The sequence below is a fragment of the Carassius carassius genome, chromosome 32, assembly GCF_963082965.1.
Source record: "Carassius carassius chromosome 32, fCarCar2.1, whole genome shotgun sequence".
In the NCBI taxonomy this organism is placed as follows: Eukaryota; Metazoa; Chordata; class Actinopteri; order Cypriniformes; family Cyprinidae; genus Carassius; species Carassius carassius.
In genome coordinates, this window is record NC_081786.1 from 23802135 (window position 1) to 23825002 (window position 22868).

At 36.1% G+C, this 22868-nt stretch overlaps 1 protein-coding gene across 1 annotated transcript in view; it reads right to left on the reverse strand.

Moving 5' to 3' along the window:
• LOC132113028 (leucine-rich repeat and fibronectin type-III domain-containing protein 2-like) overlaps positions 1 to 22868 on the reverse strand; it is a 150169-nt gene that overhangs the window by 7513 nt on the left and 119788 nt on the right. The window contains exon 4 of the mRNA XM_059520817.1: positions 1437 to 2832. Within this exon, the coding sequence (XP_059376800.1) occupies positions 1437 to 2812 (1376 nt within the window). The 5' untranslated portion in view covers positions 2813 to 2832. The remainder of the gene's footprint in view (positions 1 to 1436; positions 2833 to 22868) is intronic.

The following is a 22868-nucleotide window of genomic DNA, read 5'->3' on the forward strand; positions in this document are numbered from 1 at the left end:
ATAAGTACATAGACGTAGAACAGGACTGTGAAATAAAGTGCAACCAATATATTTTCTAGAGGAAGAAAATAAATACTAACACATTTTTTATTTATTCATTTATATATTTGTGTGTTTGCCTAAATACTCCACAGACAAGCAGGAATATGGAATATCAAGGGCTGTACAAATTTATTACAAAATTAATTTCACCAGCTAAGAAATGGTTTTAAGTATGTTATTTCTATCTTTTGCTGTAGTGTGTCAGTAGGAAATATCAGTTTACATTTTCAAACATTCATTTTGCCATTAATTGCAATAATCCAGTGAGATTTTTGTTTGCAAAATGAGTCTGACAACAGCCTGTGCGCCACACAAAGATCTGATCTCATCATTATCCAGTCTGTCTGGAATGGCAAAAAGAAGCATAACAAGATGCAACAGACTAATCCAGAAGAAATGTAGCAACGTCTCTAAGATGCTCCAAGAAACCTACCTGCAAACTACAGTACTGTTAAAAGTTTTAGACCTTTGTGTAAAATAAATCAATCAATAAAATAAAAAATGCTGTAAAATGAGGCTGCTGTCAAAAATAATTGTCATTATAGATTATGAATTATAAATGAAATTGTAAATGTCATGAACAGATTTTCTTTATCAATTAACTTATATTAACTAAATTAAATCAACATTTTATGTGAACATCTTTTGAATTTAAAGAAGCTTTTACCCTTGGTGCACTTGAACATAGCTTTTCAGGTTGCTCCGCAGGGACGTCTCTTGAAGCATTTTGGAGACATTGCCACAGTTCTTCTGGATTTAGTCTATATCAGTCTGTTCTGTTTTTACATGTCATTCCAGACAGACTGGATGGTAATGATGAGATCAGATCTCTGTGTGGAGCATTGGCTCTTTTATTTGATGATTGGATTATAACAATTAATGGCAAAATTAATGTTTGGAAATGTAAACTGATATTTACTACTCACACACTCCAGCAACATATATAAATAACTTAAAAACATTTTTAGCTGGTGAAAATTTTAGTGTTCTAATAATTTTGGCCACCGCCGTACATAATTTGTAGGTAACTGATTCAGTAAAGGGTAAGTGTGCCATTATTGTCTTAACTATAACACTCAAAGAACACCTTTACCACATCTGAAATAGGCTTGTGTGCATGTGACTGGTCTATTAAAAAAATACAAAAACAATGACTAACATAACTCTTATCATAAGTGAGTCACCTTTTAAATGTCACTATATTTACTATCTCAAGTGTTGACCTATTAAACATTATCTGCGTAAATTAATTAAATTCAATTAACTTACAAGACTGAACTGAATTATAGAATACATCATGTATCTTTAAATCTAATGATAAGGGCAGGTGAAAGCACAAGCGTAATTAGTGTGTAGTTTGTAGGTTTAAAGGAAAATAAACATGGAATACTTGCCTATAAATCAGGACATCATCCTCTGAACAGTTGTATTGGAGCTGGTACATTTTGACTTTGGGTGCCACTTTGCTTACAGTCCACTTGATTAGAGCAGAGACTGCGGTGACCTCTGACACTGATACTACCTGTTCTGGTTGAGCTTTGGTCTCCCCTTTACTAGTTTTAGTGGAGCTTGTGATGTCAGACAGTCTGGACTTTGGCTGAGCAGTGCGGTTAGTGCCATTGCTTAGGTGGGGGAGTTGGATGATGGAGAGCTCAATTGAGGCTGTTGATTCTCCTGCAGCGTTTGCAGCAATGCAAGTAAATGTCCCATAATCCTTAGAGGTGGTGACCATAATGTCTAAAGTACCATTTTCATATACTGTAGCCCTGGATGAGTTACTAATTAGTCGGTCATCTGGAGCAACCCAGTGTATGAGAGGCATAGGGTCACCCACTGCCTTGCAGCGTAAACTGGCCGTCTGTCCCTCCAGGACCAAAAGCTTGTGGGTATGTTGGGTAATTAATGGTGGTTCACACACAAACTCTTCCTCTCTCACATACCAGAAGTAGCGACCTTTCAGACTAGGAGGGGAGGCGCATGTTTCCATATCGTCCTCTCGTTCTAAACGGCGCAACCAAAGAATTTCACAGTTACAGTGAAGAGGATTCCCGCCAAAGCTGAGAGACAGGACCGGGGCAAACGGCGTACTAACAACACTGGTGCTCTGTGACCGAGCAAAGATGGGATCTGGCGGAAGCTTCTGGAGACGGTTTGATGTAAGATCCAGCCTCGCCAGCTTTTCAAGATCAGTAAAAGTGCCTTCAGCTATGTGGCTGATGAGGTTGTGGTCCAGACTCAGCTGGTGTAGGTTGAGCATTTTCTGAATAGCCTCCCAGGGTATGCCTCGCAGGTTGTTATAGGAGAGGTCTAGGTCCTCCAAGGTGAGCAGCAGGTCATCGAAAGCTTCTTTGGAGATATGAGTCAGTTGGTTGTTGTTTAGGATGAGGTGTTGCAAGTTCACTAAGCCTCGCAGGGCATCAGGGCCCAGCTCTGTCAACCGGTTACTGTCCAGGTGCAGCGAACGCAAGGTTTCAAGATCCACAAAGGAGAAGGGCTGGATGAAGCTGACGGTGTTTCGTGACAGTGTGAGGTCCACAAGGCCCGTCATGTTAGTGAAGTCCTGCTGGGTAATTTTGATAATGTAGTTTCCTCCCAGGCGTAACTCCACGGTTCTTCTGTCAATATCAGGGGGCACAAAAAGCAGACCTTTGGATGGGCATAGTGTGCCCAAGGACTCTGACAGGTTCTGACAAACACAATATTTAGGGCAGGCGGTGGTCATCATCACTGCGCTTCCCAGGAGAAGGAGGCTGCTGAGCACTTTGTCCATGGTAAATCACAAGCAGGGACCTGAATAGACAACAAGAATAAAAAAAAAAAATGGTCAATCCTTACCGGCCATACAAACAACAAATGATTTATTGCCTCTGCGAGGACTATCTGATAAAAATAGTCCTCCTTTTGAGCAAATTTTGGTCCTCATTATGAACCAGCTTATGCTATTAGAGGCCCTTTTTGCTATCCCCATACTACTGTCAGAGCATTCAGAGGATACTGAGGTATAAAATATGTTTTATAGTTGCCGAAGTGTTTGACGCTATGTCCGTATGTGCATTCCGCAGTAGCCTCCATATCTCTGACACAGAGAGAACAGATGACTGCGCTTGCCCTCAGACAACAGCCCATAATTCCTGTAGACATTTGTATCATCAATTCCAAATATACTCAAATCTTAAATCAATTTTAATCAGTGCTCTGCCAGACTGATTCTCTAAAGGTAGGGCAACTTTTTTAGTTGTTTGCAAGAAGGAGAATGGGTGATTGCCATTTCCAGCTGAGAATTAAAGGATAATAATTCTCTCAGCTGGCAGCACTTATACAATAAATCATCACTGTCTCATCGATACTGTAAATTTATGTCTTCTAAGATTCCTAATAAACCCCAGTACACAGAGTTCTGGATTCCAGAATTATGAGCAACAGCTTATGAGTTTTCAAGCACATCTTGCTTGCTAGCCTCAAGTTTATTGCATCTATCAATATAGCTCTGAGGTGAAAGCATGCAGATCAGAGTGTTTGGAGAAAACAGGGAGTTGGGTGACTGACATTGGAAACTAGACTGAAACTCATCTTAGAAAATCAGCAAGATTTGTGCGAAACGTAATACTGTGTTTTCCCTAACCATGTAATCAAAACTGTCTGCAACAAATAAATAAATTGTTGCATAAAGGGGATGGATATTTCATCATGCAATCAGCTTTTGGTTACGCCAGCTATTTATGCCAGGGATGATTTTTTTCTAAAAAGCAAATTACCATAACATGGTTAGCAATTTTCTTTATTAGCTACTACAAAAACCTAAAAAAAAGACTACTGGCACATTAACAAACAATGACTTTTAATTTTAAAGTCTGGAGACTTTTTTCTGAGCAGGAACATATTTTCTTTACTTCCCTTCTGAGCATATTGCCCAACTATCAATTTCTCATTCTCATAATTTCATTCTCAGGAAATCAGATTTTTACAAATTTTTAAAAAAGAGCAACAATGTGTCACAGTCATGTGTTGATAACAGCATATACAATGTCCCAAACCCATTTACCCTTTTGCTGCATTCAATTTCCTCTCTGTCTCTATTTTATTGTACAATATATTAAAAAAGGCCATAAGTAAACAACATAAGAAATATGCGTATAAGAATACAAAGTACAAAAATCCAAAAATACAATTGTCCAGCATATGTAAACAGTGCAGAATAACACAAATTCCATCTAAATGAAGAGAGAAGGAAGATTTTTTGGCCATAGGCATTTGCAACATTTCATTAGTGTTATGTTGGTTTGAATGTATGGGCACCCAGTACTCGATTCGATGAAATATACCCTATACAAAATAAAACTTAATTTCAATGTTCATTCAGGACTCACACTGCATAGAAGTGTAAAGTTATAAGAAGTGTTCTTGGGACGAGGGGGTATTTGTCATTTTTGACAGCTAAAACCTGATTAGGCTGAAAACAGCTGAAGCTTGACCTTTAGCAGGCCTGTATTTCAGAGGTAAGTTTCCTGCATTACCAATTCTCTCATAACTGCTTGTCAAGCCTCATCTTTATTCATTCCCTTTGCAGCCTGCTAATGGCACAGCCATCAAACACATATATAACAATTGCTGAGGAACACAGCCCTCAAGAACATTGCACATATCTGCATTTCATCCAAATCAGACGGAAAAGAATGGAATGGCGAAGTGGAAAGGAATTTACTTCATCAAATGAGCCAAATGTCTCAGCTCGTTTGTTGGAGGGAGTGTTTAAATGAGCTTAGCCTGGTCACTGCTAACTTCAAGCAAATAAAAAAAAAAAGATCTAAGGACTGAGAAAAATCATAGATCTCTCTTTTTTTGTCAGTTCAGCAGACATTAAGGCCAAAGAATCATAACTTTAGTAAATGAAAGCGTGTAAGAGCACATCAAAAAGTCTTTTATCAAGCAAAGGACAAGGTGCCCATGAAGCAGCAGGATGTGAAAAACTACAGAGACGACTTAACATCCAAAGGCGAGGTAAAAGCTTAGGCTTCGCAATCATACAGTGCTAAGACGCAAGATGAAGGTAGAGCTACCATGATATGGAGGGCCATTTACTTGAGATCCAGGGGAGAGCTCCCCAGTGCAGATGCCTGATTGGACATGGGCTAACCATTATGATATTTGGAAGTCAGTTTGACAGTACTGCTCTGAAATCCTCAGGACGTCTGACTGCATGATGGATTCTGCACTTGACATAATATGTGTGAAATGGTCTAAGAAATGTATTTATTTATTTATTTATTTACAGTACACAGCCATCTTCTACTTTATCACGCCATTTAAATATATTAAAAATGCAATGATGTTTCTTCTTCTTCATTTATTTATTTATTTTACAACTATTACTATTTTACATAGATTTTCTATTTGATTATTTAACAGTTGTTTAACTTTGATGTGATTAATTAACAGTAATTATTATTATTATTATTATTATTATTATTATTTTATTTTTAGTTTTTTTAGTTTTTTATATTAAGCCAAAAAAATTGTTCTTCATGGCACATTTACGTTGCATATGCATATGTATGTGACAATGCATGTTTGAATAAAACTTTATTTTTTTATTTTATTTTTAATCATAAATGTTTTAAAGTGACGAGATATGTAGCCAAGTACAGTGTCACATACTCAGAATTTGTGCTCTGCATTTAACCCATCCAAGTGCACAGCAGTGAGTAGTAAACACACACTCCCCCCAATTACAATCCCTGCCAGTACGTACAATGACTCGAACCCATGGCATCTGGCTTACAAGGCAGACTCTCTAACCATTAGGCCATTATCGCCCAACAAAATCATACGATTCTACATTCTGACTTGCCAATTAAAAGTTTGCTCTTATGTGCATTTATATTTGCTCTTATGTGCATGTTTCTTTGACACTTTGAGCTTGCGAATTACCCAGATGCTCTCCGACAGCACTCTAAAATTGTGCAGAATGAAATCCCAAGTGAAGAAACACATACATTTCTTGTGAAACCAACATGTACAAGCACGCCAAGTTTATGACTTAATCATTCTTTACACACAATGTCTTAGTCTATTTAAAGAGCAGTCTTCTTCTTGAACATCATTGCAGGTTTATGAAAATAATTTAATTATACAATAAATGTCATGCTGCCTTTACACTCTGCCAATCATGTTCTTAACTCAACACTTCTATGCTCTTTTAAAAGTCCCTACTCTTTTTCTCAAAACACATCTGTTGTCAAATGGAACAACAAAAGTTGAGGACAGTATGAAATTGGAGAGGTTATTAGAGAAAGGTCTCCTTCAGTAGACTAAAGAAGAAAACTTTCCTTGAGTCACAGAGGGATTGTGAATTGAGCAGTATTTGAAACATAAAGGTTTAATTTAATGGCATCATTTTTCATAACATTAAGAGAAAATTAAAAAAGTGTAGCAGAAATACACATTTTAGTGTCAAAATTTAAGAAAAAAAGTTAAAGTTATCTACTCTGTAACTATGTTTCATTGATTGACATTTGCCAATCAGCTGATCCTGACATCCCTAGATCGGCGAAGTGTGCTGCTTTTACTGACGTGGGAATTCGAGGTAATATTCCTCCAATAAACAACATTAAGCCTTATAGCAATGTTGGCCAAATGACGATAACATCGTTCCTGCACAGACCTCCAACACTCACCACACAAACTACATCGTACCTTAAACAGCAGCAGATGAAATTGTTTCAGACTGTAAATCATGCGAGTGTGTTGTGGGACGCAAAAACGAAGCCGAAAGGCATTTTTGGTGGACATCTGAATGTACGTAGCATTATCTCAAAAACCAAACAACTTGAACATCTACTGATGGACTCAAACATCGATTACTTATGCCTCACAGAGACTTGGTTAACCCCCAACAACCCCTTTATCTGTTTTTAATATTCCAGGGTATAATGTTTATAGATGGGACAGAAAGAAAGGGAAAGGGGGCGGAGTCCTGATCTATGTGAAAGACAGCATTCAAAGTCTGCAAATAGTCTTTCCGGAAAACAATTTGGAATGCGTGGGGGTAAAACTTACTTATTTCCCCCGAAATGTATTTTGCTGTCTTTGCAGTCTACCGTCCTCCAACTGCCACAAATGAATTTTATGATTGCCTAAATGTTATACTTAAACAATATGGAAAGATGGAAGTTATTCTTATGGGTGATTTTAACTTAAACTGTCAAGATAAAACACGTAGGAAAAAGCTTAAAGATATTGCCAAAACTTTTCAAATGACACAGATGATACATAAGCCCACAAGAATAACAAAGTCTTCCCAAACGCTTTTAGACTTAATTTTCACAAATAAATCAGACAGAATTAGAAAGATTTATAACCTCATCACTGGGTTATCAGATCATAATCTTACTCTGGTCTCCAGAAAATTATCAAAAACATGTTTTAAAAATCAGAACTCAATGAAGGGGAAATCCATGCCTTTTATTGCTTCAAAGAACATGGCCCTCATTGAAAATGAAATAAAGCAAATAAGCTGGCATGACACCATTGGTAGTTTGCCCTGTGAGCAAATGGCCAACTTATAAAACATGTAGATAAATTTAAATATTTGGGGGTAATTCTAAATTCCACACTTCGTTTTAAAGGTCATGTTAAGAAATTGTGTAACAAATTGAAATTTAATTTAGTAAATTTTAGATATATAAGAAACTCTCTCACCACTGAAGCATCCAGTACTTATTTAAATGCAATGATCATCCCCCACTTTTTGTACTGCATTACATCCTGGTCTCAGGCATGTAAAACAGTCATACAACCTTTAGAATCTTTGTATAAAAACTGTCTCAATGTCCATGATATAAAAACACGTTATTATCATCACTGTCAAATACTCGTCAAATATGGTATACTTAGCTTTGATAATCTAATAAAACACTCCAATGTTGTCTTTGCTACATTAAATCATATATAGTGCTACTGCTCCCCCTCTGAAAAAGTTTGTGACACTCTGCTCCAAAAAAAAAAAGTGCGAACAACTAGAAGTGTCACAAGGGGGGAGTGTAGCTTCCCACAACGTAAAACCCAATTTGGGAGCTCCTCCTTCTCATGTGTGGCCATGAGATAGTGGAATACCCGTCCCACGGAACATATCTTGTGCACATATTCTCACACTTTCTCATGCCTGACAAAGAGTTGGTTGCTAAGTAAGCAAGTTTGCACACATCTTTGAGATAGTATACCTGTGTGTGTGTGTGTGTGGGTATGTGCTTAGGATGCTACTGAACTGTTTAAGTGTGTTTGCTGGAGAGAGAGGAGACAGAGAGTAAATAGGTTGATGGCCTCCCTGGTTCTGTTTTTTGCAAACTTGTTTGCCTGTAATCTCAATGGACATCATTTTATCCATAATTCTGTGACATTTCTATTTTAAAATTGTTATTTTTTAAAATGTGTCATACCTGCCCAGGGACTACAGGTGGAAATTAGCAATTGTTGCTATAACATGGCCCAAGACATATTCTCTTGTTTAACAAGTTTAATGTTTATTTGTGCATTGTCCCTGTTTCAAATAAAATCATTTCCATTTCCATTCCATTAGGTCCTTAACTTCAGTCACACAAATATTAAGGTTTTTGGATGTGTCATGACTACAAAAGCTCTAGGATTGACAGAGGGGCTAATGGACTGCTTTTGGTCTACATGTACTACTGTAGCCTCCATTCCACCAGAGATTATTGTCAGAACAATTCAGTGCACTGTTTCCACCAGAGACATGAAAGCTGGAGGAAGCTTGGTGTTACCTGAGGTAATCTATGCTCGGAAGCTCTGGAGATAATGGGTAATCCTTGTGAAGTATGAGCAAACTACTGTAAGTAGCTTTTGGGGTGAACGTCTTAGTGCGGTGAATACCTTTAAATTCTCCACATATCAAAAGTCTTTGGCAGAATTTTACAGTTAGAAATAAGATTCACATAATTGCATGAATCCATGTGCTCTGTGAAGACAGCTTTGAACTGCTTGCAAACAGCCATGCAAAAACTATAAGCTATTACTTATAATTATAAAATTTTATAGCAATGCTTCACACAAAACTAAAAATTGTGTAAGAGCAGATATATTTAATGAATTATTTATTTATATTTATATTACTTGTGATGTGTGTGTCTATATATATATATATATATATATATATAAACAAACTTCAGATTTCTGAGCCCCTTTACTAACTGCAGAATTATTGTTATTGCTGTGGATATTATCACGTTTATTACTTGCTTTTTGTTCTTTCTTTATTATTATTGTGGATTTGTTTTTTTAAAGACACCACAATAAACAAGTCTTTCAAAATTATTACAGCATTATTGACAGAGTTAATTCTGTAAGTTTTATCTTAAGTGGAAAAGCTTACTTCCATATAATTGCTACTACAGCAACCAGTCCAAAGTAGTAGCAGTGTCCAAATAATAAATAAATAATAGTGCAGTTTTTAATCTTTAAAACAGTACAAACTGTATCATTCTAATGAGGATTGCTTGCTTGTGAGAGGGAGGTAAAACAGAATAGACTCTCTTCTCAGTGTTTCCATTTGGTTCTCTCAGGTCATTTAGGCAATAATTCACACACATCGCCTTATATAAATCCATATCCAGAAACTTGACCCATCATATTTTACTCTCAACCACCATTCACTCAAACAACAAATCCTCATCCCCTCAGACATCTCATCTTCAGCACATTGGCGTTCTATCTCGGTGTTGCCATGCAAATGGTCTTATTGCCCCTTGCTTCCATTTATTCCCTGTGCCAGCATCTTTCATAACAAGTGCACAACAGAAAAGGTCAGATTTATTAAAAGCTCTCTCTATATATATGTTCACCCTCCCTCTCTTCTTCTATCAGTGTAGTCACATCCACGGCTGCTAATCATATTCGCCTTTACACACAAACATCCTGTATCTCCCATTCCTTTGATTAATGTGCAGACGACACAGCGTCATTTTAGTGGGAAGTGATGAAAGCCCTCAAAAGGAAAGCAGAGCGCAGCCAAAGGGGAGGGTGACAATGGGTTTATTTCATACTGCGGCCAAATTAATTTTCACAGCAGGATGCGGAGGTTAAAAAATCAGATTGCTTCTCTGTTCGACGGCAGGGTAATTAACCTTAGCAGCTTATGTTGTGTCTACGCTACGCTAATCTACACTTTTGTGTTTATTGTTGCTAAAGTGTGCGGCTCATTCACACACAATAAAAAAATAAATAAAAAAACACTCCATTTGAGTGTGCCTTGGCTCTGTAATTTGTTTGTTGATAATGAGTTAATGTAACATGGTAGACATTCAGAGCTGATAAAGATTGTGTTTTTTCTATTAACATTACCATTGTGTGAATTAATGTACATTTTACATTGCAGACAACAAAATTTCATTGTGTAATAATTATTGAATGTGGCAAATACATGACTGGGATTCACATTCAAATCCCACTCTTTCTCTCTGACTCAATGTAGATCTGTTATTGGGTGAATATTGCCCTAACACTTTAGACAAACCTGTTTACCTACAATAATCATTTATCTAAATTATTAAATATGCACATATTTAATCAAACGGCTTGGGGGGCATATACTGCAGAAAACAAAAGAAAGAAAGAAAAAAAGCGTTTAACATTTAAATATTAAATACTTCACCTTTAAATGTGCTATTGTGTTTACTGAGTAATTTGAACTTCTAGTTACTGCACACCTACATGTACAAACCTCATAAAGTATGCATATTTTGATAGCAAGACAAATAGTAATCCATTTTCTCCATTTAGTCATTTATCAAAAAGAGCTGTTCACAGGAGACAAAATTATTAAATATTATGTCCTCTAAAAGCAAAACACAATCATAGGGCTATGTGTCATATATTGTCAAGCCCTGAGAAAGGGAAGAGCTAGCTGTCAAATTTTGTACCCCAGTGAATATTTCCCAGGGTAGGTATATATATATATATATATATATATATATATATATATATATATAAATTTTTTTTTTTTTCTCTATGTCTATTTCTCTATGCACATACCTGTCATGACTACAAAAAGCTTTTTAACAAGTCCACTATTATTGTAAAGGATAACCATTAACTGCCAATTACATGCTTTAAAGCCAAAATTAAGAAGCAAAACAATTACAAGTAAGCAAATAAATAAACAAGCAAACAAACTATATATATATATATATATATATATATATATATATATATATATATATATATATATATATAAATAAAACATTTGTCCATACCTAAAAAAAAACAAAAAAAAACACTTGTTCTGACAACCTTTTGCTAAAAGAAAATTGTTTCATTATATAAGTTGTGACTGAGGAAAGGGAGACATGAACATCTTGGATGACATGGGGGTGAGTAAATTATCAGGAAATTTTTATTCTGAAAGTGGAGTAATTCTTTTAAAAACTGTTGCCATAATGTACTCTGTAGCTTACTGTAGCATGCAAAATATGTATTTAGTTGTGTGTGTTGTTCACTCTGTGCAGCTTATAAGTTAGGTCTCTGTCTAACAGCAATATCTGTTCACTCGCAATTGTCTAGAAATGTTTATCGTTGCTATTAGTTGTAGTTCTGATACACAAATAGAGAAATACGTTAGTGTACAAACTGGATTGCTTTAGCAATACATTTCTGTATTAGGTTAACGCATATACAATGGTTGCCTGGATGTTTACCATTGAGCTGTGGGCACAGTAATGGTGATGGGTGTTCTGTTATTGACATGCGCTGCACGCAGTAGAACAATCACAACAGAGTAGGTCATCAGACAAATCACTGCAGTTTAGCATCACACAAAGGAGGGGTTTAGAAAAATGAATCGTTAAACAATTTTTTTGGGAGTCTGAGCAAAAAAAGGAAAGCATAAATGCATATTTTAAGACAATGAAAGTATTTTTTGACCTTCCATGCATGTAAACATGTTGTTGGGGACTGCAAAACCAAAATATGACCCTTTCAATACCCATAGCGGGCACTTCAAAATATTTCAAAACTGAACAAATGGCTGCTATAGACAACATACATTTGTGTATTTAGACTTTTGAGTCAAAAATAGTTCCTGACTTATAGCACATGTGAAAATTTCCCTGTGAGACATCTAGCCCTGAGTCTCACCTATTAACATTCATATTTATGATTCTTACAAATTCTCTATGCAGTACACAGCACCATATCCACCACATCATTGAGTTTTCCTCCAGGAACCTCAGAACCCCTAAAGCATTACAGTGTGCAGATCAGAGGGCAACAGACCTCTTAAGCACAGCAGACATATGTGCATGCATCTGTGAATACTTTTGACAGCGTTCTAACTGTTCATATATGGAACAGAATGAAAAATGGAAACAAACACAGCATGCTCATTTTTACTGCACACTGCTCTTTCCATTGCCTTTCAAACAGACAGTCAAGCAGAGAGGGCTGTTTGTGGTATTATCAATGGATCCATGCTCTTGTGTGTTGACAGCTGAATAATGGATCCCAAATTTCAATTTGAGGAGCTAACAACTGTCTTCATTTTCTCCTGTCCTCTCACCATCCAATCCGTAGGCTGATCTGGAAGTAAGACTTCTTCCATGACAGATACGGCTCTTTGGGGACAAATAATACGTCTCCTTATTGCATTTTGGACAATGACTCCATTTGGTTGCTAATGTGAAGCATAATAAGGCCACTAAACATGAATGAAGAAGTTCCACTGTGGGAGGTGAATGACAGGTCGCATGTAATCACAAATCCACCCAAATAACTGCAGGTAATACCACACAGAACAATCAGTGCCCTTTTCCTTTGTCTGACCATAAAACCACCTCTCATATACAAATCAGATTTCAGCTATGTTTGGAAGGGAATACTAGTGCTTACTGCATAAAACACAGATAAATTATAAAAAGGCATGTTTAAAAATGTATGCGCTCAAATTAGACACTTAAAGATGCACATACCTGCATTATGGGAACACATTTACCAAAGACAAATTATTGATGTGCATCAAAAAATTCAAGTGATTTTGCACAATGGGACGCCATAACTGGCCTAACCAGTGGACTGATCTCATTGCATGCTCATTCTGAAATGCTCATTAAAGTGGTTTAGTATACGACTGCGTTCCCAAGCAAGATAATATGACCATGTTTATTACATTTTGTCTGGGCTCTGTGAGGTGCAAGTAATTTATTATATATAAAAAAACAACTGTGGCTTCTCCTACTGTTAGCAAATTATCTCAGTGATATTTGGTGATATTAGATAAATTATTTGGTGATATTAGATAAATTCTAATTTTTAATCTATCGCTTCAACACTATAAGGCAATTACAGAGCATTTTTTTAATATACATTTAATAGATAGGTTAATCACTTTTACCTTAATCACTCTATATTTGGTTCAAACATGAAGGAGACTTCCTCGCATCATAAATATGGAACTGTCTGCAAGAGTTTAACGAGGGACCACTTCTACAAAGAGAAGAGAAATGGACAGGTTCATCTGAGGGAATGATAAGTGTTCACTCTGTCGAGTGGAAGCTACTGTCGTAAGCTATTTTTGAAATAACCCTTTATTCAGGACACAACTGGAAGTAAAGTCGGTCATCAGAATATGAAGGGTTGGCAGAAAACAGCATTGCAGATACATTTTGGGAATTATGTGATAGCTTGAATGCTTAAATAGTAAAAAAAATAAAATAAAAAAAAATTTTGATTTTCATTACATGGAACAAGCAGTGTCAACTGTTGTTTGAGTGAAGTACAGTACTTAAGAGAATCAATGAAATGACAGTTTGCAAACAATGCAACTACCTCCATTTTCAGCGATTACATTGGTGGAATCAGACAAAATATTGATACTTATATAAAATAGCTGGTTGTAACAAAAAACTACAATAAAAATAATTATGGATTTTCATTACATGGAACAAGCAGTGTCAACTGTTGTTTGAGTGAAGTACAGTACTTAAGAGAATCAATGAAACGGCAGTTTGCAAACAATGCAACTACCTCCATTTTCAGTGATTACATTGGTGGAATCAGACAAAATATTGATACTTATATAAAATAGCTGGTTGTAATAAAAAACCAGAGGCCAATGGGAGAATTTAGCCAGAATGTCGAGGTCACACCTCTACTCTTTTTGAAAGACATCCTGGGATTTTTAATGACCACAGAGAGTCAGGACCTCGGTTTAACGTCTCATCCGAAGGACGGTGCTCGTTGACAGTATAGTGTCCCCATCACTACACTGGGGCACTAGGACCCACAGAGACCTCAGGGTGAGCACCCCCTGCTGGCCTCACTAGCACCTCTTCCAGCAGCAACCTAGTTTTCACAGGAGGTCTCCCATCCAGGTACTGACCAGGCTCAGCCCTGCTTAGCTTCAGTGGGAAACTCCAGGTTGATATGGCTGCCGGCCAGATATATTATAGATATATTGAGTTGTTTTTAATATTTTTACTCAGGTGCTGGGTTTTATTTTTAGATTTTTATTTTTATTATTCATTTATTTATAGAAATAGTTGCCTTTATCATTTTTTTGTTGGGACTACATGAACACTCTCTGTTGCATTAAACTGGTCAGTCAATTTCTAGTTCCCAGTATGCTCTGCATAGAGCTGCTACACTTCAGAACAGTGATAACCACAACACTTCTAAAAATTATTTAAAATGTCAAACATTACTAAACATTAAGTTCTAACTGCTCCTTCCCTTTACTTAAAAAATAAATAAATAAATAAAATAAATTAAAATGTCAATTCTTTGGGCATCAGGGCACCAACTTGACCACTGACAGCAATGACAGTGTAGCATTTGGACCAATCAGACACAGAACTATTTGTTACATTTAACAAATAATATTTAACGCCTCCTCATCTAACAAAAGGGTCTATGGACCCTTCCCCCAAAAGCAAACCATCTCCTCAAAAAGGACAGAACAGGCCTCTGGTTTCCTAGCAATCATAGGCACATTATCTGATAGCACTAGGTTAACGATGCCCAAAAATTTGGTTAAGCCACTCTTAACTAAAGTCTCTCAAAAAAACGGACACATAATGCACATAAAAGGGGACTCTTCTCTAATTAATTCATAGAAAGACCTTTCTTTGAATTAATTCACATATACTTTAGGCCATTGTGTATGCTGTTACAGTTCTTGTATATTGTGTTCTGTGCATTGTATATGTTTTATACATGCTTATGATGGATCACTAGTTAATATAACCTCATCTATATGATGTTTGGTATCTATGAGTTTGTATTTTCATGACCCAAATGAGAGTGTCTATTATATGTTGATGCCTATGCAACACATTAGTTTTATAAGAATCTTAAAGATCCTTCTTTTGAACCCACCAATCTTATTTCATATGCAAGACACCAAACTAGGAACATAGAGTTGTAAAACTTCCCTCCAAAAGGTACCATTCCTCATTGGCTCACTCAAATCCTGAGGGTGTGACATCATCCCCCTATATAGATCACTGATCACCAGATCAGGGCGGTTCTTCTAGATTCAGGAATTCCAGGAGAAGATGCTGAGCTAAGATCCTTCAAAACCACGCTAAGCTTGTGCCATACTTCGGTCTTGACTATTCATTCATCAAGATGCTGGGTCTCATGGCCTCAGCATCTCCAGTTACGCAGCACATGTACATTGTACACTCTTAAAGACCATATCGCAGGGGATTTCCTGTCACAGCCGTGCCGCACAAGCACCAGTCTCTACCGCCCACATCCTCAATACATTTTAGCACAGCACCATTGATGCAGTCCATAACCCCCCCCCCCCCCCCCCCTCCAGGTCCTGCGGGTGGGAAAACCAGGTCCTGCTCTTATCTGAGGCTGCCAGACATCAACCCACCACAAGCATCCCACGCACAGCCTCCAGACATGCCTCGGCTTGAAGGGATGGCACCCATATCACAACAGCTGAGAGAGAGAGTGAAAGCTTGTTGCCTGAGAGGGTTTGAAAATGACAAAAAAAAAAAAAAAACTACTTTTCCACTCAATGGAAGAACCTGGTTCTGTAGGAGGAGGCGAGGTTGGTCCACCCCCTACCTTTCGGCTAATCTAATGTGGAGAAATGACATAAAACCCCCTAATGCTTTGAGAGAGCATGGCACAGTATGTTCTTAAGTGCTGTGATTTATGGCTGTCACTCCACCTCTATAGTTCCTGTGTATCGATGGTAAAGATGCAGATTTAAGCAGACCTAAGAGCTCCATTCATCATTCACAATACCTCACTAACATATAACACCTCTCGCAACACAAAACTCACTCTTGTGACTCAAATATGAAGGTAAAAAAGCCATTGGGAAGAAGTAAGTTGACATAACACACACACACACACACACACACACACACACACACACACACACACACACATATTTTTTTGTAAATTAATATACTTTATAATTTATATAATTTAGCTTATAATATAGCTAGAATGTAATTTAGCTTGTCACAACATTATGTTATTATTATTATTTTTATTTTTATTATTATCACCACTATTAATTTGACTATTAATACTAATATGCAGTAAAAATGCAGAAAACAAAAGCAACAGATTAAATAGGAAATAATGTGCGTCAAGATCAACAAGTTCAGCTCACAGAACTGAATTTTCCAAACGGTCTGTTTTACAATCAGCCAAGCCATCCAAAAATCCTTTTCTCCACAGCCAACCTGCTGTGCATTCCTTCTATTCCCACTATCATACTGCTAGAAAAGCTAATTAACAACTGCCAGAACACCCTTTCAAACATATGAAGCTGAGCTTGTGAGAAAGAGATTAATACAATAAAAAAATAAAAATGATTTAGAGGTATATACATGGAAGATGAGAGAACAGAAAAACAGAGTGGGAGAGGCAAAAGAGAGAGAAAATTGTAAGGCTGCAGAGATGTTTAATGGTTAAAGATATAGCAGAATGCTAAAAGCTTTGCCTTTTGTGACTTCAGACAGACACTACCAGTAGAGGAAAGAGACTGCAGTCCCCTATATATGGAATGTTCTATAGCACCTCATTGAGATAATCAGAAATAAGACGCTTTCAACCTAGGGTCTCAGCCTCCTGTTCCTTAATTGAAGCTGTGTAGCACAAACAAAGCACGTTTGGCATCTAGCAGCTGCACTTGATGTTCATTTGCAAACCCCGTGTATTTGTGTTGCAGAATTTGTTTGTTTATGCAAAGATAGGCAGACCCAAGGGAAGTATGTTATATAATTAACACTGCAGATGCTTGAAGACACAGAATCCAGCAATAAGGGGCAAACAATCCATAGATTTGCATGTTGTACTGTGTGTGGTTTTAATAATCAACAAGCTTGTGGAAAAAGACCCTCAACGCTGTACAGTAGGTAAACAAAACTGGTTCATTCTAGATTCAAGGACTAATTCCTTGCAGTAGCAAATACTCAAAAACGCAGATGGTCTCAGGATAATTACTGGGCACATCAGGGCTAAAGGCCCCCCAAAAGGCGCTCACACTAAATAAGAACAAACACATCAGTACAATCAAAATTGGGCTGATCCATGAGGTCATTGCTCATTGTCAAGTACTGGTAAAATATAATTTCTACAATTATTGTGTCACAGAATGTTTTATTGAATGTTTTATAGCTTAAGAATAAATGCACTATTAGATGCAGGTAATCACACTTAGTCAATCTCTCTCATAATATTCTATTCTACATAACAGAATATGCTTTCAATGAATCAACTCAGTGTTCCTTTGTTACTAGTTCTAAAGTGGCATTTTCAAAGTAGTGACGGACCTTTGAATCCATGGTGGATGTAGTTCTGCCCACAAAAAAAAAATGTCTTTTTAAGACACCCAGTTGTTATTTCTTATTTATTTACACACTTATGCCACTGGACTGTTGTAAAAATGCAATATCACACTTGTAGCCATGTAATATCGCTCTATATAAGCATGGCACTGCAGCCTCATGCCTACGGCCGAATCACAGCCGTGCTGAAATAGAACAGAGGTCATTGTTCTTTGTACTAGTAAAACATGATTACAAATAAATAAAATACTTATTTAACTATACATGTTTTTTTTTTCTGAAAACATTTTGAAAACAATTTTTTTCATGTCAACAGAAGCAACACAATGTTGATGTAAGAAGTAGTTTAAATAATAATAATAGTAATACAAATTAGCAAAAAATAGTGTTAATATACTTTCATTGTTAGTAATAATTTATAATATTAATAACATCAGCACATTTACATTTAAATCCATGACAAATGCAATGCAGTTAAAACCACAAGGAGACTGAGATAAAACAAGCTTATGACAAAAACAAACATGCAATATAACCACAGTATACATGTCATATTTTGAACACCCCTATGTAATGTCATTTGTACAAAGCCCCATACTCTGTAACAAAAATAGCAGGCTTAAGGAGACCTATGTTCTGAAAAGATGTTACATGAATATATTCATAGAGAGCATTGTGCTTAGAAGAAGCCTATAAAAGGCTGACACACCAAGTACACACTCAGAAAGCCGGCGTGCCCTGTTTTCAGCAGAAAGGAAAACTTTAGTCTCTAAGTCTTGCATGTAGCCAAGAGTAACCCCTGTTTTACTGGAGTTCAATGTCAGCAAACAAAGGTTCCCGCAAAGACATTGGGCGGCAACTGTGGCATTTCTGGTGCATTAGTTTCACACTGACACTTTTATCACACTGATTCCCCAGGATAGAAAACGTATGCAGCTTTCAGTAGATCAATGCTGCTCCTCCTGGGGAATTTTTGCATTGTGTGCACTGCTGTGAAAAAAAAAAAAAAACTCAGTGGTGGCCTACTTTTGTGATTGTTCTTTCCCGAGTTGTTTAACTGATGAGTGCTCTATTGGAGAGGAATTAAAATGGAGGGAACTGTTTTCTCTGAGAGTGATTAATTACCACGGACATAATTATCCCACAAAAACAGAGCAATCTCAAAGTAATAAGAGACAATACCCTGTTGAGGTATGACTAAGGACTTTTGGATTTATTATTCATTCTGCAGAGTCAGAGTCCTTGTATATATCACATTTTTTTTTATTTGACCCTGGACCACAAAACCAGTCTTAAGCTGCTTAGGTATATTTGTAGCATGGCCAAAAATACATTGTATGGGTCAAAATTATAGATTTTTTGTTTATGCCAAAAATCATTACGATATTAAATAAAGATCTCGTTCCATCAATACATTTTGTAAATTTCCTACCATAAATATATATTTAAAAAAAAAAAACATCATTTTTGATTAGTAATAAGCTATGCTAAGGAATTCATTCGGACAATCTTAAAAGTGATTTTCTCAGTATTTTTTTTTTTGCACACTCATATTCCAGATTTTCAAACAGTACATCAGTGGAAAGCTTATTTATTCAGCTTTCAGATTATGTATGAACATTAAGACTGGTTTTGTGGTGCAGGGACACATATAATCAATAACATATTTTTAATCATATTATATGTTTTTTTTATAATGTGTCTCTGAAAAAACAGAGAAGCATCACAAAAACAGTGAAGCAGAAACAGGTAAGCTTCAAAATATTAGTATATTTAAAGGTGCAATGTGTAATATTTACAACAATCTGTTTAGAGAAATGCAATATAATATATATAACTATGTTTTTCAGAGGTGTATAAAGACCATTATGTTTTTATTACCTTAGATTGAGCTATTTTTATCTACATACACCGCAGGTCCCCTTACATGGAAGTCGTCACCATGTTTCTACAGTAGCCCTAAATGGACAAATTGCTCTACAAAGCGCATTTCATCACTTTGTTCTTTTTGTGAATAAAACACTGACACAATGATGAACAAGTACATTAGCATTCACAATAACATTGATTTATTGAATAATTAAGTAAATATAATTCCTTGATTCTTTCACTTGATGTCATTGCATATAGTAAGTAACAAACAGAGAATACTTATTAACCAATGGGTACACTGGTACTGTACACTATGTCCCAGTCTTGGGTACAGGCTTAGTGAGTTGTAGTTCTGCTCTCAGCTTGTTTTATTTACGAGGATGTATTCTCTGCATCCTTACCCATTCCACTAGTGTCTGAGGATGAGCCTTCTATATGAAATATAAATGCAAATGTTGAAATGGTCACCATGGGGGCCATAACAAAATAACATTAGTAAAGCAAACTCCACAAATAAATATCACACGAGTGTTAAATGAATGCTTCTGCACTGTTAAATATTAATATTCAAGGAATCTTTATTTATTCCTGTGGAGCTGACAGGATTTATAGTTACAACTTTAATGTGAAGTTACCATTTAAAAGAACCATGAACTCTCTAAAGGGACTGTCCCGCCTTGAACAACCTGGGGTTAAGTGCCTTGCTCAAGGCCAAAATTGTGATGGCTCCTGACCCACTTCCCCAGGGATTTGCAATTGTTCAGTTTTTTAAGAAGAAAAAAAAAAGAGATTCCTGTGAGTGATTTGGTGTAACATTACTGAAGATGGAGGTACAGCCTAAAAGCCAAGGAAAGTATTCTGTGGTAAATGAGTTAAAAAAAAAAAAAAAAAAAAAAAAAAAATAATACTAATAATAATAATAATAATAATAATAATAATAAACCACATTTAAAAACCCATTAAAAAAAAAGGAAATAAAAAAGGGGAAGAACTGAACTGGATAAATGGATAGAGCATTTCCTGGTGTTCCAGAGAAGTGAAGCACACTGCACAACAACAACTAAGTGATGTGTATTGGTATTTATATAGATTTTTATTTGTGTTTAGTCAGACACCTTTCAAGCCATTCAGGTTGACTGGTTCTGGAGTCTTGCATTGGTCTACTACTAGCTTGTGTTTTGAGCCACTGGGGTTTTTCTCATTCTATTCAGAGGTTTTCAGATGTACAGTATTTGCATATACGTTCATTATTCACCATGAGTTTCCAGATTAGTGAATAGTTCTATCCTTTTCTCTGGATTAACATTGTCCAACTTTCAATACATCTGTGGGGCATTTGGCAAAATCATTATTAGTTAACTATGGTCATGCAAGTTCCGTAGTTACCAAAATAGATGATTTGGTTTGACTTGTGTAACTGATATATTAATTTAGCAGACTTTAAGTATACCAGTTTAATATAATAAAGTACAATTGCAGTGTTTTTCAGGTATTTTGAGTTCCTGTGGCTCAGTGGTAGAGCATTGTGTTAGCAGCGCAAAAGGTTGTGAGTTCCAGGGAACACAGATATATATATATATATATATATATATATATATATAATGTATAGCCTGAATGCACTGTAAGTCGATTTGGATAAAAGTGTATGGTGTCTGATAAATGTAATGTAAAAGTATGTTTATAAAGTAACCTACATAAATAGGCTATGTAAAAGTATTTTTTGTAAACTTATAAGTGTACTTAATATACAAATAAGTGTATATTAAATACATTTTAGTATATTTATTTTTCCCTAGAGTAATCTCACATTAACTGCAATCTCAAATCAATAAATTAGCAAATGTATGTTATGTATGTTAGTATGTTATCGTCCTCTTGGAATTATAAGGTTCTATCTACATTCCGAATAGTTTTGAGATTTTGAGCTTCAAAGTTTTTGCATTCCATTCGACTGTATAGATAAAACTTTGTTGTTTATTTAAATAAAAAGTCCCAAAATGTACAGAACATTAAAAAATCTATCACATAATATAAATAAGTTGTCACTGAATAAGAATATGTGAATAAATCGATTTTGACAAAAAAGTCAGATAGAACCTTATAATTCCAAAGGGACTTCATGACAATTTCAAGATAACAATCATGATTAGTTCATTTCTCCAATGTTGCATTGTACGAGCTGGTTGATCAAATTGCTATAACCATTCAAGTCTTGGTTGTCAACTAACTTGATATTAATTTAAGGAAGTTATCTGACTGAACATGGGAACACACACATCTTCAAAAACACAAGTAGGCGACCACTTAAAGTAAAAAGGAGTATTTTATTTTATTTTTTATTTTTTTTTGAGAAATTATAGTGAACTGTCCCCAGTCGTTGATGCTAAAGTTGTGTGAAAGGTAATATGTGCACATGTATTTGCCAGGTATTGTTTATTTTAAGAAGTTGTTGCTGATAGTACTGCAGCCTTAAATCTTGTGTTCTTTGGAGAAAAATGCATTTATTCTTTTAGCCTCTGATTCTTTAGCACTTTTTAAAATCCCCAGTGCAGTTTTAGGTCACGGAGTGTCAGCTATAAATATGCCATTGAGTTTTTCAGTAGCCAGGTGCTATCCATCGGCAGTAACCTTTTGTTTCTCCGTAGCTCCCACATGTATCTTAAGCTTTTTTAGTGTATTTGCTGAACTGATAAAAATGTATACAGTATGTTGCTTTGGAAAAAAGTGTCTGTCAAGAGTAGCATTGTAAGTAAGAGGCATATGTAACCTATACAGTTGTTTTAGTGCATTGAGACTCGAAAGTCAGATAAGTTCAAAATGCATCTATATTAAAACTGAAATCTTGCAATTTGTTGACTCTATGTTTAAATACTGCCATTCATTCCAGATTTCCAATGAATTCCAAGTTTAACCAGTCAAGGACATAGCTGACCAAATGCATGTGCAGCTGAAGAACCAAGTGACATGTAAATCCCTTTAGGTAATATGAGTGGTGGTCTATCTTGAGTGACAGCTGTCAGACAACAGCGACTTCTCAACCTCCCAAAATCTTCTTCAGCCTGCTTAGAACAATGCTGACCCACAAAAGGACAGGTTTTAGTGACAGGTCAGTGTATTAAACTAACAAGCGCA